General features: G+C 37.1%; 1 protein-coding gene across 2 annotated transcripts in view; it reads left to right on the forward strand.

The window, feature by feature from the left end:
- LOC145996003 (sorting nexin-13-like) overlaps positions 1-20,298 on the forward strand; it is a 59,115-nt gene that overhangs the window by 280 nt on the left and 38,537 nt on the right. For both annotated transcript variants that reach the window (XM_083132153.1, XM_083132154.1), the window contains exons 2-6: positions 2,748-2,860; positions 4,038-4,140; positions 7,899-8,110; positions 13,429-13,652; positions 17,768-17,940. In XM_083132153.1, the coding sequence (XP_082988279.1) occupies positions 2,748-2,860; positions 4,038-4,140; positions 7,899-8,110; positions 13,429-13,652; positions 17,768-17,940 (825 nt within the window). The remainder of the gene's footprint in view (positions 1-2,747; positions 2,861-4,037; positions 4,141-7,898; positions 8,111-13,428; positions 13,653-17,767; positions 17,941-20,298) is intronic.

Consider the following 20,298-nt stretch of genomic DNA (forward strand, 5'->3'; position numbering starts at 1 on the left):
TCGGTGCATGTTGATTTTGGCCCAAGTTCCTTTCGTTTTATTGCGATTTCATCATGCTACGAATGCAATTTTTGGCCCAAGTTCCTTTTGTTTTATTGCGATTTCATCATGCTACGAATGCAATTTTTGCAAGGTTCGTTTTCGATGTACGTCTGTTAACACATACTGCGGAGTTTTAGCGATTACTTCAGATTTTATTCAACATATGCTTTCGTGGTTAGGTTAGGTTCCCTTAACATTAAAATAAAATCCCTAAATGCATTCTGATAAGGTTCCGATTTACTTCTACATTCATTCCCACACTTCTACGATAGGCATGAGTTTACAATACCGGACCACTCTCCAATTTGTATGAAATTTTGCATACTCACTAATTGAGACCTAATCACGAATATGCATCTAGTAATTGGTGGTCAAGCATGGAAATTGTAAAATAACGTGTAGAAGTTGTAGAATAACCTTGTTAAATACCACGATGATTCTCCATACGAAGCAATTGACAACCATGTTTCTTTCGCATTTGGCCCTCCCTGATGGCGCAGTGGTAGCGTCGTCGCCTTGTAATCAAGGGGTCCTGGGTTCGATACCCGGTGGAGGCACATAGTGGTTCGGATTCCACTCTAAACTGTAGGTCCAGTCCCAATTAGCCTTACTGTGCATAAAGTGGACTTAAAACACTAAATCAACCAATCTTTCGCATTTGTTGTCGCACAACAGTTTTCCTACCTTGTGTTCCGACGTCAGACGAGGATGACGAGGAATGCCTACAAGGTTAGGTTAGGCCTGTTAGGTTAGGTTCCATTAGCATAAATACAACAAAAAATTATTATTTACGCTAAGAGAACTAAACACACTAAAATTGAAAAGCTTTTTGCCTTGACAACAGAACACAAGGTTGGTCAACTGTTGTGCGATAAGTGAGACCTAATACGTTACGCTGTATCCAGCACTGTCACGCTGTTGCGTTCTCAGTTACATTGTGTTCAGCATGGAAGAATGGCAGGAGACACGCACTTCCTACCTTGTGTTCGAGGAATGCCTACGAGGTTAGGTTAGGTTCCATTAGCATAAATACAATGAAAAATTATTATTTTGGAATGTGGACTCGTTTGATTAGCTACGTTTGGCAACGGTGTATTGCACGCTGATTTTTTCATGTTGGGAAAATGGTGTCTTCCGTGGACCTACTGTTCTTACGGTAGGGGTTACGTTACATTAGGAAAACATAGTTTATTTCGTTTTTCTCTACATTTCCATACTTGACCGCCAATTATTACATGCAGATTCGTGATTAGGAGGTCTCAATTAGTGAGTAGGCGAAATTTCATAGCAATTGGAGAGTGATCCAGTATTGTAAACTCGTTCCTTTTTTTCAACATAAACAACTTTTTTCGAGTCCAAACAGTGCCCATTACTTTAAGGAATGTTCAAATTTCATGTGACAATGATTTCCAAAATTCTACGATAATTAGTCTTTGTGCTAGGAGAAATCATAAAACAATCAGAACCGTTACCGAACAGTTTCCCTATCTAAGTTAACTAACTCAGCCACTGCAAGAACACTCAATCTTCGGTCACCTCGTATCACTTCACGAACTCTTGCAATGTTTTGTTCCGTAATCGCAGTTCGTGCGGACACTGTATGTTCATTGTCATCCACACTGTCCCTTCCCTCCAAAAACCATTTATGCCATTCAAACACGCATGTCCTAGACAAAGTATCATCCCCATAAGCCTCACTTAACATTTGGAATGTTTCTGTTACCGATTTCTTAAGTTTCACAAGGAATTTGATGTTGATTCTTCGTTCAATTTTCACACTAGCCATTTTTTCGGCAGAACACGGTTGCAGGTGTTCACTCAATGACGAGCTGGATTCTGTGGCCGAGTGGTTAGCACATCGTGCTGCGACGCCAAGGGTCCCGTATTCAAATCCCGCTCGGGCTTGGCTCTTTGTGAATGTCTATTCATCATTTCATCACTCATTCCCATCTTCGAAAATTAGCCAAGAAGCACAAAACTCAAAGTAAAATAAACTAAATCTGTCAATCAATCACTCAATGATGCAATACTCCCAACTGGCAAGACCGGGTGAGTCCAGACTTGCAGCACAGATAGGCTAGGGATGTCGCATGACATCACCAAAACTGTTGTTGCCAACTCCTTTTTGTTTTTCACTTATACAATCAATCCCGTTTTTTTGTGTCACACCTCGTATATCATTTTTTATATTTTAATTGTACTGTTGTTTCAACTGACTCACATTTCTTCACAAATATATAATGTTCTTTACAGTGGAAACATTGGTAATCAAATTTGATTACAATGCAACGACATGCATTTTATAACCAATAGACATTTCCATCGGTCCTGGGTTCAGATACTTGATGCAGGCACCTAGTGGTTCAGATGTAGGTCCAGTCCCAATTAGTCCATGCATAAAGTGAACTTAAAAGAAAAACTTCAACGTTGCCTCAATACCTTCTCCATGCACTTGTAGCCATCTACAATGTACATACCTTTTTTTCTATTTAGAAGCAATGGAGAGGGATACTACCACCATATATATTCCATTGCCTCAATGTTGAACCGAGCATCTCCAAGCTCACGGGGGTGGAGGGGGGGTTGTGTCGTCCCAGTAATATAGAAAAATGGATCAGGGATATAGGTATAAACACTGCTGTACAATTCTGTTATGTATTTTGCATTGGAAAATGAGAAAAAAATGTATTTTTTTTAACTTTCAGATGAGTCCCTCTATCATGGGCTGGTTGTGTCTCTTCCTCGCATTATGCATCTCAACATTTGGACTTTGGTGGTGTGTCACAGCATCACTCTCAGGTGCAGCTTTCTTCATTGGGTAAGTAATTCTTGACTGCTGAGTACGTTATTAGAAGAGCCTGGATATTGCCTTGTTTGTTCCTGAGATCAGATTTTGGGACCATTCACTGGCTCTACCCCCTTCAGAATTATGCTGAATTATTTTTAAATTGATTCATTCCAATGTTTTATGTTTTATAGAATGTTTTTTAGTGTGTGAAAACTGCAAATAACCAAGATATTTGATGCCAAAGTATGGCTCATGTAAGTAGAAAAAAATCCTATCTCAGAGTAGTTTTGCTGTCTTTTATTTGTAAAAACCAGTTGTATGCACACTCAAACAACAATAAAAACATGTGCATGTGATAATGTCACCAAACTTAGCATTCCTAACCTTACAAGAACATCGGAAATTGTTTTCAGCATCAAACCTAACACTCCTAATGATAGTTTCACTTCCACTTTTTTGTTTCCTGTTGTGTTCAGTCCTTCATATTTTACTTTACTTTTTATTACATTTTTTGTGTAAAATAATTAAAATCTTCTGTATATGAATTAGTAGGCAACATCCCATCTAGTGTTATTTTGGATTGTCGTTTTGCATGTTATGTTCACTTGGTTGAAGCCTTTCAGCTGGGCTGCTTCAAGATAAGGAAACAGAAGTACTTCACTTCACTATAACACATCTTCGCGAGCTAAAGCAACAGAAAGTATACATTAACAACATTGTCTTTGGAGACCATGCAATTTTTTTCACTTTTTAGCAAGGGTACAGAGGGTCAAAGGTACTCAGATTTGTGTGCTTGTATTTTAGAAAATTATTTATAAATTATGGGATATAGAGAAATTAGAACATTGCAGTTTTAAAATAACCATAGTACTGTTTGGCATGAACACGCATAGCATTTAGTATCTTTCTAGTATTTTTTGTTGCCTTGAAGTAAGAAAATAAAGGTGTGCACATGGACACATGCAGGAGTAGACAAAAGTAAAAATAATTAATACGGGCTATGAAACCGTAAATCCAACTAAGATAAAGCAACACATTTTGAATTGTGACCTTAAAACATTCATGAATTAATAAAAGAATGGATTAAAAGTAATAAATTCTTGTCCCGGAGTGGTCTTCCTGCCCTGTATGTATGTATGTATTGTACATGTGAATATTCGTGTTGTAACCATATGTGTCTGATGGAACATATGACTTTTTTTTTCAGTGGATTGGCTGTTCTTTACCTCAAAAGCGCTGAATCTTCGCAGAAGTACTACATAAATGTCTATCGTTCAAGATTGGAGTTTTCTAGGCCTGGACTGAAAAAGGTTTGCTGTGATTTTTCTGTGTTGTAGGTGTAAATCTAATTTACTCTGATAAGCTTACTTTTCATTTTTCCACGTAAATTTATCTCGCTATCGATTTGCAGAATGTGGGTGGAGAGTGGAATCGGACAACTTCGTGCATTTTGCGAGAAGGCAATCCGGAACCCTCATGGGCGAAAGTGAATTGGCGTGCATCTTTTAATTTTTCAAGTCGTAATGTTCTCTTAAGAATGTCTTTTAACCCTCCAGTACTCGCGCGGGTGACCATTGTCACCCAGCCCATTTGTTTTTGTTACCGCCAAGCAGTGTGGTGGAGGCGAGTGGTAGGGACTTCAGTACCTTCCGCTTACATTTCCAGCTACCTGACTAGTGTGCGTTTGTATGTTGTAGTGAGGAGTGGCCCGTGTTATTGCGCTTGAAAGTCAGTTGGGTGACACTTGTCCCCCACGCGATTAACGGCGTCATGAATGTACCTAAGCGTCCACGACTCTGCAATAACTCTCTTGTTTTGGATATTGCTTGGTGAGAGTTCCGATGAGGACGATGTTGTGGAGAATAAAAGTGACGATGGTGGAGATGACCATTTAGATGTCCAGGACGATGTCTTTGACACCAAAGAAGCAGATGAGCCACAAAGGACCAAGTGAAAAATGCCGAAAATGACCTGGCGCCAAATGTAGAAGAGGAATCCAGTGATGAAGAGGACATCCCATTTATAAATTTATAAATGGTAAGAACCAGTTTAAAAATGTAATGAAGTGGAAAAACTATTCCCTCAGCTCAGAAATGTACGAACCAGAGCTGACAACATTATTTTGCGGCTCCCAGGACCAACTGGACAGAGTAGGGAAGCACGCAGTGCACTTGATTGCTTTGTACTTTTTAACGTTAGGAACTATAGTTATATCAACCAACATTTATATTGACCATATAAAGGAGCATTTCAGCCGAGACAGGGATGCCAAACACACTAATGATGTTGAAATTCGTGCTTTCATAGGCATTTTGCTACTAAACGGCTGTTTTGGCAGTAAAAGGAAAAAAACTAAGCAATGTGGGACAATTCTGCAGGGACTGGTGTGGAAGTCTGTTATCTTGCCATTAGTGAGAATATATTTCATTTCCTCATGCGATGTCTTCGTTTTGATGACATCGGAGATCGTCAGCAGCGAAGAGAAATTTGATCAGCTTGCGCCTATCAGAGAAGTCCTAAAACTTGTGGGGCAAAACTTGTGTTCAACGCCTCAATCATTTACAAGTTCAACAATGCTGCAGCTAAACCACCTGCAAGACGAGAATTCCTAAAAAGTTCGGCGTTGGAACTAATAAAACCTCTGATTGAGAGTCTCATCCAGCTTCCTTTCATCCCTGCACATCTGTAGTGATCATTCATCAATTCTTTGTCATTGAAATTTTCAACCTATAATATGCATAAAAAATTATTACGAGTAACAAACATTGTTGTGACTATACTCTTTCTATATGTAAAATGCAGGGTACGCTTTAGCGATTTCTTTTCGCTTGTAATAAAGGCCAAATTATGTTAATATATATGTTTATGGATTCTCAATAAAGCAGTCTTTCAGATGAGCAAGGAGTTTTACAATGTCACCCTGCATTAAAAAAAAGTTATGGTAGCCTAAAGTTTAAGATATTTTTTCCATGCAAAATTTTGTTAAAAGAACGATTTGGTATTTTTTTCTTTACAACACCTGTTTCATACAAAAATAATTCAAAAAATACTTTAAGTGTCCCTAGAATAGATTGCAAATATAACAAAACAAAAAAAGTCCACCATACTATAATTAGTCTTTTCGAAATAAATAAAATACTTTATGGGTGACAACTGTCACCCGCGCGAGTATCCGTGTTACGGGATGCCGCGCGAGTACTCGAGGGTTAAACTTTTGTGGTTTTACCTAGGGATAGTAGTGGGTATGGAAGTTTTAACAGGATTGGGCAAGGATTCCTTTTGTACCATAGTTATTCCTATATACTTTATCCTTGTTTTTAATTCAATTTGATGTGGCTATGAGGCGATATCGTTAGTCAAGAAGGAACCTGACGAAGGGAACAGTTGATTCCTGAAACGTTGTTTGGAAATTTTTCATACTCACTAATCGTAAGTAAAATAAGTTTAGTATTTTTTTAAATATTTTTTAGAATACTTATTATTCTGTAATTGTGAGTAATTCGCACAAACGCAAGATATGAGTTCAAACAGATATCTTTAGGTACAAGATGTAAATCTAGTTATAGCTGGTACCATGGTAGGACCTTACCTGGATGCATTTTTTTTATTAACAATATTTTGAATAAGAGAAGGATATATTCTGGACTAGAACTGGGCCTAGTCTGTTAAAATATATTTGCAGATTCAGATTGAGAATTTAAGTTGACTTCACTAAGTCATACTTTTAAAACACTGATGTGTGTTTTTCTCTCGACTGTTGTCCTAGGCCAGAGGTCTCCAAACTCACCAACCCCTTGAGCTACTTCCCAGATTTGAAAATACATGACGAGGTACCAAGTGTGGATTGAATTTTTTACGATCCTTTGTTGGTTTATAAAAAACTTTAAGATAGCCTATGTAATCATTTGTTACAGCACTAAGATGCCAGAAACCTCGGGTTCGAATCATCCCTGCATCAGCATGTGCTTTCTTTGTGAGTGTCTCTTCGTCAATTTCATTATATCACTCACCCTCATCGTTGCCGTTAACCAAAAGTTGCAGAAAAGTGACATTAAATAACAAAAAATAATCATATCACATCAAATTATTGAGTTTAATTTCTCTGTAACATACAGAGGTTGTCATTTCTTAGAGTTCAAAATGTGTAAATACTTTTCTCACAAACACAGCCAAATTTAAAGACTTGCCCATAATCATTATCATCTTGCTTCTTACCATGTTAATGAAAAGGATGATACTCACTTTCATCCACAATATTTGATAGGTTGGGAGAATAGATTGTAACAGATATTGGAACAAGTTGTGCAGATGTGCACAAAGTTTCACTCAAATATTGCCACTCTTATCTGCAGTCTATTCTAGCCAAACCCCTCAAGAGATACTGGAAATGATGGTTTAGCAATCCCTGTCCTAGGCTCCATTACACAGAGCTTTTTTTTTACCTTTTAGTGTATTTTTTTTATTTTTAGCAGGTCCTTCACTTTGTCATAATAATTTTTCCCACATATTTATTACTGTCTATCTATCCCTACTTTTGTCTCTAAGAGTTTTACAGTTTTTCAATTTGTAATAAAGTTATTAACTTGTTCACGTGTATTTATTATATAAAAATGAAATTAACAAAACCTACCTTATTGTAGGTATGTTGTTTTAATTTGATTTGTACAATTTTAAATTAATCGCAAATATTAATTGCATACTTTTCAATAATTTCATATTTACAATACACAAGGTGTGGTAAGGCACCCACAAGTCAAACTCACTTCCCTGCAGTATACTCAAGTAACTGCTTCTTTCACATCGTTGACACTCTGGTAACCATCCACGGCCGGGTTAATCCTCTGTTGACTCGTGTTGTCTTGTGTTTGCCCTTATGTGTGCTGAGTGTCCCTCAGCTTTTATTAGGGAATGAATTAAAGAATTAGTTTTAAAAATCAAGCGAGGAAATTTTGTTTTAGTGAAGAGACCTATCTCTGTATTTGTGCCGGGAAAATATAATCCATGTACTGCCTATAATATGAAAATCTGTCAATCAATACTAAATAAGCTTTTTCCACTGGCATTGCAGGTAGTTCAGAAATTGGAAGAGCCATCATGCACTTACAAAGCTGACCGGAGACTTACAGGGTCCAACGTGATAGATGAATCTCTTCAAGAAATACTAGGGTACATATTTCGTGACTATGTCTATCCTTGGTACAAGAAACTTAGCTCGGATGAGGAGTTTCTCTACGAGATCAGACAAACTGCTCACAAAGTTATCGTGACCTTCGCTAGCAGGTACGTATCTGTGTTTTCAGTTGACTAGTGCTAAATGTTTTTGCAAGTAAGGCAAGTAACCATTTGCAATCAGTTAAACCCTTCAGTATCACTTTTTTTGTGTGAAAATTCTGCAGCTGAGTCAATGTCGATGTATCGGTATCATCCAATACCAGTATCGGAAAGCATCAATTGGACTTCATCGATACCAGTTGATATTTTTCTGTTATTTTGGTCTTTCACAGGGTTTGCAAAAATGCCACCCATACTTTTGCCAAGTCTAAATATCTTGGCAATTATGCAAAATTTTAAGTTCGTGTTTTATTTTGCACCCATGTTGTGTGGAGAACTCTATTTTGTGATTATGTAAGATTTAGTTTATTATTCTGATGTAATTCTTGAATCTTTTAAACCAAAACTCTTGTCAAATTGGTGCATTTAATTGAAGTGGGTTCTAATATTGATTAATATTTTGAACACTTATAATTATTACAATTTTGAGGCATTGGTATTGCTGGGAATCTGTAAGAGTATTGGCATCAGTATGGATATCATTTCAGAACTGTAAAAATGCAATATTAATATATCCTTGATTTAAAAGTTATGATTTAATAAATTGTACACCCGCCGCAAAATGACTTCGGACCTCATGTGAAATCTGCCGTAGTAAGCGGTCTTTCAATTTATAGCCTTGTATCTAGTGTTGTTTTGTTTTGAACACAGAATTGTTTCTGCATGAACGTATCTGGCAACAGTGTATTACTGCTGATAAGCAAGTTCATTTCGTACTGTTAGTTGACACAGGAAGGGTGACTTTCTGCTGTAGTGTGTGCGATAAATCACTGTGTTTTCATGTGGTGCACTTTGTGCTGGATATTTTCATACTGTATTTGTGTTGGATATTGGACTACTGGACAGGTGTATTTATGATATGCTGGGAAAGTACTGTAGTAGTGTGGAAAAAGCCAGCATTATTGCATGGCGAAGTGAGAATATTCCTATAAAGACGATATGTAAACAAACAGGTCGTGCAAAATAAACCATAATGAAGGTTCTGGCAGCCGCCAGAGGACTGCCTCCGACTATCATTCCAAAGCACAAATTCGGTGGTGGGAGGCAAAGAAAAACAACCATCACTACAGACACTCTTCTATTGAGAGAAATAAAGAAAAACCCTCGACTGACAGCATCAGAACTTAAAGAAATGCACCTGAGTCTGCTGGAAAAAGTTAGTGTTCGCACGATCCAGCACCGTTTACAGAAAGACTTGTATTTCCCGTGTCGTGCTGCTGCTAAGAAGCCACTACTGACCGCCCGCATGAAGAAAGACCATCTTGCTTTTGCAAAGAAATATGCACACTGGACACAAGCACAGTGGAGAAAAGTCATGTTTTCCTATGAAAGCTATTCCAACTGTTCCAAATGGGAGCTGCTAAGGTTCAACGTCCATCATCTTCAGATCAATACGACCCAAAGTATATGGTCCATTAGGCACTCCCAGTCTGTAATGGTGTGGTGGAATTTTTCAGGTGAAAAGGTTAGGGCAGGTTTATATTTCTTACCGCAAAATGTGGCGATGAACGCAGACCGATTTGCTTCAGATCGAAGAGTGTGATCTTTTCATGCATGATAACACTCCTTGTCACACGGCTAAGAAGGTAAGGAAATGGCTTGAGGAACAACAGATAAAGATGTTAGAGTGGCCTGGGAATAGCCCCGATCTCAACCCAATTGAAAATTATTGGTATCGTATGAAGCAATTCCTGGGAAAGAAGAAGATTCAGAACCTACAGACCCTCCAAACAGAACTGAAGAAAATATGGTACATTGACATGGACTTAAAATTACTTCCGAAGTCTTAGTGATTCCATGCCCTAGTGCATCCAAATTGATGTCAAAAGTAAAGGCAACATGACTCCTTACTAATGTATGCATTTTTTGCTGTATCTAATAGCTTAATAATAGCTTTTCGCATGAATTTTCTGTATGTTTGTGCTTTTGTTATGAGGTCCAAAGTCATTTTGCGGCGGGTGTATTAACATTAAAATGTTTACCTGTACGTGACAATAGAACATTTGTTATCAGTAAATCGAAGTGCATGGAAATCTGATAAAAAATATTGCTGCAGATGTTCAGATAGTATTACTATCCTTAAGTCTGTTACCTTAAAATGTTTCGAGTTCTGTACAAGGCCTGGATGATTAGGTTCATTCTGTTATATTTCAAGAGAACTTCATCCATTTTGATTCTTGCAGGCAACCTAGAGCTGCAAGAATGATGTAAAATAAATATTGCTGATAATGACCAATCCTAAATACCGTATTTATGCATGTATAATGTGCACCCTATTTTTTGATGGGGATAAGTAACAAACAATTATATCTCATATACAATGGGCAGTACAATCCAGTTTCAAGAATGGCTTTCTTAGTTGTAGGTCGTAAAGCTGTTCCTATGCCAATCAAGAGTGAATGACATCATACCTATTCAATGAGTCACTTGTTTCTATGTGGACCAAGAGAAGAATATTCTCTCGTGTAAACAATAGGTCGCCAACCCACACCACCTACCCCCTCTCCCTTTACTGTGTTTACCATTTCAAAACTTTCACTCTTTAACCACCTTATTTATTCTGTAATAGTAGAAGGCGAGATCAAAATTACGCTATGGATTTGCAGAGCTCAAGGTGATACGCATCCCATGTGACAGGAAGTGCATGCTCGAATTCCACCAGAATGGCACTGCTTTTCTTGGTGTTGCAGAACATTACATTACAAAGTGAAAAATCGTTGCAGAACATTACATTACAAAGTGAAAAATCGTGAGAAATGGCCTACAAACTTTTATACATGGTTTTGCTCATTCCTTCATTACTTTTTATAATAAAAAACTTCAAAAAATGTACTTTTTCTGTGACAAACGTAACATTTATACAAGGCACATTCAGGACCCTCAAACTAGCAGTTAGCAGCAAAAGAATTCCATTAACACATTTACACATTCCACATACAAATATTATTCTGCCAGTAATACAATTTAATTATTATTTTCTTTTTTCTTATCTTTTCTTTCATAAAAATAAAATAAAAGTCAGAACGTTCCTCCATTTTGTGATGAACTTATTTCAACAGCATTTCGGATTATTGTTGCTATCTTGAATGGAATAATGTTGCCATATTCAAAATCTGCAGGATTTAAGGTTTACAACGATATATAACATGATGGGGTTGCGTAAAGGTGCAAAATTCAATGCAAGTGTCACAAAATCATGGAATGACCCTGTACGGTTTCATGTAGGATGTCCAAGTTTTTCCGTGTATAATACGCACCACCGTTTTTTTGTTAAATTTTGTTTGGAAAAAGTGCACATTGTACGTGAGTAAATACGGTAATAGAACTTCATATGCACATATGTTGTTAACATTAATATTAAGGCTGAGCTTATGAATCAGTATCAGTACCATTTATATTGGTATCAGAAAATATCAGCTGGAATGTAATTGTCAATTGCGTAGATGAGGATGAGTGATGATATGATGAAATTGATGAAGGGACACTCACAAAGAACACCCATGTCCAGGCTGGGATTCGAACCTGCGACCTCTGGCATCACAGTGCACTGTGTTAACCATTCTGCCATGGAGGTCAACAGGCACATCCTGGAGTCCACAAAAATTAAATGAAGGGCTCGGGTCTTACCATGTTTTACATGGTAAGTGCCAAAATCCAGGTTTCGAGATATTGAAAGTTTATGTTTAAAAACTGTGTTACAAATTAACATGAATTTCTAAACTATTTACAGCTAATGTGATTCACTTGTATATTTACTATCGTAGAAAACATGATATTTTATCCGAATTATTTTTTTCTGTGGTGCTACATGTGATTTGTTTGAGGGTTGTTCAAGGAATTGTCGTATTTACCGTGCTTTATATGCAATAATGATATCAAAATGAGTGATCAGGTACCACTTTATTCAAGCTGACTTATGATGTCAGTTCAATAATATTTTGACATTACTTTTTATAACAATCATTACAATGTATAATACAAAACTGAAAGCCATTAACAATTTTATTCCATAAACTATAACGTGAGCTACTTGTTCTGAAAGGTTTTTGTTTTCCTATGTCAGGATATGTTGTTTTGTCTATGACTGAAATGAACACCATTACAAAAGTATTTTTCTTCATTTTATTACGTAGTATTTAAAAAAATAATTTCAGAATGGTTGTGTGATTAAAAATAACTTCCTTATCTCTATATGGAGATCAATATTCATAAAAAAAATGTTTTTATATGAACGGTTTTTCAGCTTCACATATCTACCTCACACACAGAGAGATAGAGGCTCTATTTTTTACCTCAGTATGCCAACCAGAATGTGATTCACAAGCCTCTATTGATACAAAGATTACGTGGGCTATTCAAATTGCGTACAATGGCAATATTTAATTTTTGTGATTCAATAAGCAATTTATACTTAAGTTTTAAATCTCTATCTTAAGACCAACAATTTTGCCCCTTGTAGATTTCCGTTATATATTTCTTTAACCTGACATATTTGTAAAGAACGATTTCAAATGTACATAGGGTTTACCTTTTTTATAATTTTTCACTAAAATTTAGCTCTTATGGATTAAAATAGTTATAATTTCGAACCAAGATGAACGCATGTTTGCAATATCAACAATAAAATAATTTGCTTTCATTAAAGTCACAAATATCGTAAATACGAAAGTTAATTAAATTACAAATAGGTAATTAGATCCACTATAAAATTTGAAATGCGCATTACAGATTTATGAAAGAAATATTTCATAAAAAGAAACTCAACAGTTCGGAATAATTGATACCATTCAGATCATATCATATATTCCTCAAGTGTAATGAATTTTTGACATTGCATGTAAAGAACGGTATCTCAAAGCAGCCTTAAATGTGCATACCCAATTGAAAATCAAAGGAATTTCTATGTGACTACAGTTATTTATACCTAGTAGAAGAAAAAAATATTTTTCTCTACTGGATCGCAGTTCACATCCAGGTATGAGAGTAAAATTTATTTCGAAACTGCCATTATGAGCACTGCTGCACGTAAACATTGGTATCTACAGCAGATACCACATTTTACATGAAATAGAAAATGCATGCACAGTTTTACTCGCATCTGAATTGTTAACCTACTCATTCTCCTTATTCCAAATATTCTCGAATATTGGTGTCATTATGAATCAATAACAGCAGTAACATTGCAGTTAGTTGTCTTCAAATTATTTACTTAAAATAAATTAATCTTTAGATAAAGTATATAATTGTGATATTTTGTATAACTCCAGAGTGAAAGAAGTAGATTGGATCCCGTACCTTACAACTCGTCTAGTAGACGATGCAGCTTCTCACCTTCGATTGTTTCGCCAGGCCAGATCTAAGATGAAGGCTAGATCGAAGGAGGCAGATGCCAAACCGGTTGATCTGGAGTCCCTGTTCTTTGACCTGGAGGTTACAATGGAGGATAACCTCTGTCGTGACCTAGTCTGCACCGTGGAAGAAAATCAAAGGCGTAAGTTGCCTGATTTCCTTGTCTTTGTCAGGGTGGGCGGGCAGATGAAAACTTGCATTTTATTATTGGAACTCCTGTGACGGAGTGTCTGTGCTAAGACATAATCATGGTGTATTTTAATCTTAATGTTGAAGACAATTTAATTGTAAATTTTACACAGGTTTTTATAAATAGATACAAGAGTAATAAGTTATTTCTTATGATCCCATCCTGTATTGAGATATTTTACATTAAACATATATATATTATTAGATTGATTGTAATTGAAGTTGTGCGTACATCACTAAAACTCCTTACCTAGTTAAAAGCTGAGGCTGTAAAGGAACACTCAACACATATAAGGACAACACACAGCCCTACAGAGGATTACACTGGCCATAGGTCCAGACGTCAGGGCCTCGCTTGCTTGCATCATTGCAGTTATCAGTGTGTACTATGTGGAAGTGAGGTTGACATTTGGGTGCATTGCCTGAAGGTCATCCCCTTACACCCCTTTTTATTTGATCATTCATTATCAGTACTTAGTGGGACATAAGAAGTGACCTTCACACTGGTCACCCATAAGTCAACCTCACTTCCACATAGTACACCCAAATGCCAACCTCACTTTCACATAGTACACCCAAATGTCAACCTCACTTCCACATAGTACACCCAAATGTCAACCTCTCTTCCACATAGTACACCCAAATGTCAACCTCTCTTCCACATAGTACACCCAAATGTCAACCTCTCTTCCACATAGTACACCCAAATGTCAACCTCTCTTCTACATAGTACACCCAAATGTCAACCTCTCTTCCACATAGTACACCCAAATGTCAACCTCACTTCCACATATCTTCCACATAGTACACCCAAATGTCAACCTCACTTCCACATATCTTCCACATAGTACACCCAAATGTCAACCTCACTTCCACATAGTACACCCATAAGTCAACCTCATTTCCAAATAGTACACACTGATAACTGCAATGATGCAGGCAAGCGAAGCCCTGGCATCTGGACCTATGGCCAGTGTAATACTCTGTAGGGCTGTGTGTTGTCCTTATATGTGTTCAGTGTTCCTTTACAGCCTCAGCTTTTAACCTAGAAAGGATACATATTGATTTTAATTATGATGAGGGGCTGGACCCCGTAATGTGATGGATGCAAATACCCTATGTACTGAAGCACCCAGAATTGTAATTTTTAAATTTTGTTTGTTTGTATGTTCTGCATTAAATTGAAGTGAATGAAAGAAAGCCAATGTGAACATGGTTGCCAGATTTCTTAGCTATTGTCCGAATGCTCTGCCAGGTTAGTGAAATTTTCTGGTGTGCAAACATTTTAATTTTGAGAGGGTGTTTTACCCCAGGTTACCCCTTAATTCATCACTGGTAGAAACAACTTGTGCACTTTAATATCCCAAACCTGTTACCATCTTTATGCAGTGGTATGAGCATCATAAAAATTGGACGAAAATAACAAAAAACATATCCAAGATAAGATTTGTAGAAAAAACAACTCATGATTTCTTTTAAGTCCGTAGGGAGAACGCGATCTGTTAGATTTAACACATTATCCTCATTTCTCACTGTCCCTTTTGAGTATTTGCTTCCCTTTGCATCCCTTCCAATCCTGGCTAACTTGTTTTGAATTATGATCCTATGTTTATTTTTAGCAGCTTCGACATATTTGTGGTACCTTTCTTTTATTCTTCCCCACGTCACTCCATCCAAAACGGCACCGAGTAAGGGGCAAAAATTTGCCATTAGGGAAGGAAAGATCATAAAGGAGGAATTTATAATAGCAGCTGAAGGGGTAGGGTGCTATGCTGGACGATGGTGACAATAGAAGGGAGGTATAACAAAATATACATGACATGGATTTATGGTTATGAATAAGGAAAGTTGAAAAGGAGGAAGGGAAGGGGAAAATAAGCACAAGGAGTATAAAAGAAAGTTAAGTAATGTTTAAAAATGGGTTAAAGAAAATAACGTATTTCTGATAAGATCGGATAAGGAAAATAAAATGTTCGTTATGGACAAGAAGGAATATGAAAGAAAAATGGAGGAGTGTTTCGTTGGTAATGATTATGAGCTGGTGGATTGAAACCCTATAAGTAAAATTAAAAGGGAGGTCAAGAAAGGGTGGAAAGTAGTATTACTCTGGCCCGAACCGAGAAAAAGAAATTAATTGAGAATTGTTAAAAAGGAGTATACAAGTGGCCTTTGGAATTCCAAAAACCCACAAAGAGCACACCCCGCTAAGACCCATAATACCTACTGTCACTCAGGGTACCATTTAGCCAAAAACCCTTGTGTCTAAAAATAAATAGGTTGGGGAAAATACAGAATATAGAATAAGGAATTCGTGGGAGGTGAAGAAGGAAATAGAAAAACTCGAAATGACTAAGGAAGAAAGAATAATGAGTTTTGATGTCGTTAACCTATACCCCAGTGTCCCTAGGGACAGAGCTGCAGACTGCTGAATGAGATGGTTAATGGAAAAAGGGGTCAGTGTCATTGTAGCCTGGGAATATGTATGATGTTTTCACTTGTGCTCAGGTTACAATTATTTTAGTTTTAACGACAAGATCTATTTGCAGAAAGTGGGATTAGAGATGGGGAACCCTGTCTCGGGAATTGTATCTGGGATTTTCATGCATTATATTGAAAAAACCGTCTTGGAACAGACAAGGGGTGGTATTAAATACTTTGGGAGGTACGTAGATGATACCTTGATTATAGGGGACGAGAAGAATCTTAAAAGAATGTTTGAGATTTTAGGAGAATAAGATGACAGGATTAGTTTTACTAAGGAAGAAACAAAAAAGGGAGAAATTAACTTTTTAGACCTTCGGATTATTAACACCGGAAAGGAAATTAGGACAGGAGTATACCACAAAACATTAGCAGGTGACCTGTATATTCATAACAAATCGGAACATGCAAGGAGAACTAAGAATAATGTGTTGCTCAACTTTTTCATAAGGGCAATAAGGCTATGTAGTCACAGGTAAGAATTAAGGGAAGAAGAGAAATGGATCATGGCCTTGGGGAAAAAAGAACAGGTACAAGGAGATCGATTTGAGGAAACTACAAAGGGATGCTCTTAGGATTTGTGAAAGAGGGGAAAAAGAAAAGAGTAACGATATGATAGGAGAGGAAAGTGTTGAGGAAGAGAATGGGGAAAAGATAAAGTATAAATACACAGGGATCCCATATTTCAAAGGAGTTTGGAGAAAATAGAAAACGTGGCCAAGGAATATGGAATTAAATGTGGAATGAGAGCACCGAGAACAATCGAAAAATATTTTACTGATATAAAAAGGATGGAAAGGGGGGGGGGAATGAAAAAGGGGTGTATAAAATAAAAAGCGAATGTAATAAGGAATATGTAGGCAAACTGGAAGGAGTATGAAGATTGGATAAGAGAGCTGGTCAAAATTAAAAATAAACCAATAGATAGAAATGTGTATGAAGCGGCATATATTTGTAAAGATGGAAGTAATAAATTGAACAGGGAGGATGGAAATGGAAACGAATTATGGATCCAGATGTTTAAGCGATGGGATAAGAGCAAGGGGGGGATTGGTTTCCAGCTCACTCCGGCCATAATCAACGCGACCCACGAGATCCAAGATTTCCAGTTTAAAATGATGTAACAGTAGGGGTGGGGAAAAGGGGGGGAGATCAGGTGGGGCGGAAGTCTGGCAACTTTCGGCATTCGGTGAGAAGTTAAATCAGTTACCATGTAGATAACGTTGCTTGAGGTGGGGTTTTAACATGTAATGGGAGACATGTTTTTGTGGTCCTTTTTAGGTTTGAGGTTCATGCTTGGCAATGTGAGAAAGTGAGTTTTTATGCGCACAAAGGGCAGTTTTAACAAATACCTTTTTTAACCATGATCTTTTACTATCACCTTATTCCTTGTTCTTTTGTGTAAATTGATGTAGGCATGAAATAATTCCGATTTAAGTACTCGTATTGTATTGTAACAACGTGAGTAAGTCGCACATGCCTTTTTTTATAAAATGAAATAAGATTTGTTTTTCCTTAGACATATGACATTATTACCAGCACCATGAAGCAGCACAGTAGTACTCACAGCACCATTTCTTCTTTCAGAATATTTGCAAGATATTACTGAAGTTCTCCTGTTTCTTCTGTTACCAGCTGAGGATTTTCACTGCAAACCATTAAGGTTCTTAGTGAGAGAATTAATTGTGAATGCAGTGTTTGAGCCACTGTTTCAACTGTTTTCAGATCCAGATTGCATAAATCAAATAATTACGTGGTTGGTAAGTATTTTCTGAATTGCCATTTTTCGTTTTCTTAGATTTGTAATATCACAATTGAAGTGCTCGGGTGTAAAACATGGTAAGTGACATTTTGGTCATTTATGAGTTCATTAAAAAAAATGTTATTATGGCATACGTTTTTAGAAGCAATATCGGGTGGGGCCACGCAGAGCGTGTCCTTGGTGACCAGTCTATGGCAGGAGTGCAAGGTTGTACAGTTAGGAAACTGAGGCACGGAAGTTAAATGCTATGTTCTGTATTCTTCTTGCACACAAGAAGTTTTCATAAAATTCGCCACTTTAAGGTTCTTCATTTCCTTTCATTTTCCTTCCGTCTTTTTGGTATTTGTTGCCACCGTGTTGACGCCGCTGAGTTGTTGTGTCTTTGAAAAGCAATGGGTGTTGAATTTCGGCTGAATATACACAATGCTCCTTCATTGTCGTGGGCATTCACAAACATTGCGAGACTGAGTCAGTTTGAGTTCAGCGTTTTCGTAGCAAGGACAGTGTAAAATTATTTTATTCGTTCGCCACAAATAACAGTTGTGAGAGGATTGAATACAGCCCTTATTGATTGATTTATTTATTTTATTTACTGCCACTTGTGGCTAATCGCGAAGATGAGGATGAGTTATGATGTGATGAAATTGATGAAGGAACACTCACAAACACTCATGCCCAGGCTGGGATTCGAACCTGGTACCCCTGGTGTCATAGCGCACTGTGCTATACAGACCCTATGTTCGACTGTTGTGCCATAGCGTGTGTTCCGTGAGTGTTATTTAATAATGTCGCCCTCAAAACCTAGCACCAGTAGCACAGGCACCAAGGGAAAAATAATACGTTCACAAGACAGAAATCTTACGTTTAAAATGTATTCTTACTTGAAGGAATAGGCGTCGGAAGAAGTACGTGCCAATACAGTTTTTTCTCAGAGTCTAGAAGTTACTGCTAAAATGTGTGTTGTAGTGTGCACACGGTGTCGTGTATTATAAAGCGGGGTAAAATACCTACCACAGAAACAGGTGAACCCCTATTCACACCTTCTGGAAAACAGAAACGAGAGCGATGATGATGACCTTGCAGTTCCCCTACAATAAATACGTACCTTCAAACTTCTTTCAGGTATGAGTTTCTCTTATATGCTGCAGTGATATGATATTATAATAATGTGTAGAAATATTCATTATATTATTTCACTGTACTCAAATATAATGTGCATGCGTTACATATAAAAAAGCTGATTATTGGACACCTTGAATTCTCTTGTGTTTCCCTTCCACTAGCCGTTGGTTTGTCAACAGCGCAAAGCACTGGCTGGGTATTGGCTGAACTCATGGTGTGTTTACCAATTTCAGAAGGCTTCACTGAGTTCAATGCATTGTATGACTTGGCAATTTCACTCAGAATTTGAGGGATGTCGCATTATACCTTGTTACTAAAAAATAACCAAAATGTCACTTACCATGTTTTACACCTGAGCCCTTCAAATGGTTAGAATTGGTCAATTTCCTGTGTTTGAAAGATTTAGAAGACAGCATATCATTCATATTTCATACAGTGCAGTGCCTTGTTGTTCTATAGTGAGGGAAGAGAGCTAAGAATTATGTGTTGTATGTATGTATCTTGTATCGTTAAAAATTATTTTAATATAATGCTATTTATACTTGAATGGTATCCATGAGTACACCAAAATTTAAAGTCTTTTGTTTGTTACATTACAGAATTACCGTATTTGCTGGCATATAAGAACCATACATTTTTGAGGGGAAAAAATCTTTATCACCGAGTTTATAATTAATTTACAGTATTTTGAAGTGATACGTACGTCTACTTTCAACAAATAACTTGCCTAATCTAACTAGTAAAGAATACATTCTAATCTTCTTTGTTACACACCGCAAGGAAATTGTCTAACTTGGAACAGAAAATTTCCAGAAATGAATGTAATCAAAAACTGAGTATCGGGGTTAATTAGTAACTCATATAAGACACCCTGTTTTTCAGACTTATTGTTAAAGGAAAAAAGTGCATCTTATACGTCAGCAAATATGGTAATTTGTGTTATGGAACATTGGAGTCATGGTGGTTTAATCGGTAAGGCATTTGACTGCAATGTGTTAGACCCAGGTTCAATTTCCAGCAAGATTATTCTAAGGTCAGAATTTTTCCAACCTTGTCCCTGCATAAAGCAGCTCTGTGGTTCACCAAGCCTCAAATGAATAAGTGGAATGAGGGGGGATCTCCTGTACAAAGGTGATATGATCAGCATCACACTCCGGTCACATTTACCCTGCCAGTACCCACTTGATTGATTTGATTTATTTTACTTCGCTTTTCTGCCACTTTTGACTAACTG

This window comes from Lepisma saccharinum, chromosome 12 (genome assembly GCF_977018435.1).
Source record: "Lepisma saccharinum chromosome 12, izLepSacc3.1, whole genome shotgun sequence".
In the NCBI taxonomy this organism is placed as follows: Eukaryota; Metazoa; Arthropoda; class Insecta; order Zygentoma; family Lepismatidae; genus Lepisma; species Lepisma saccharinum.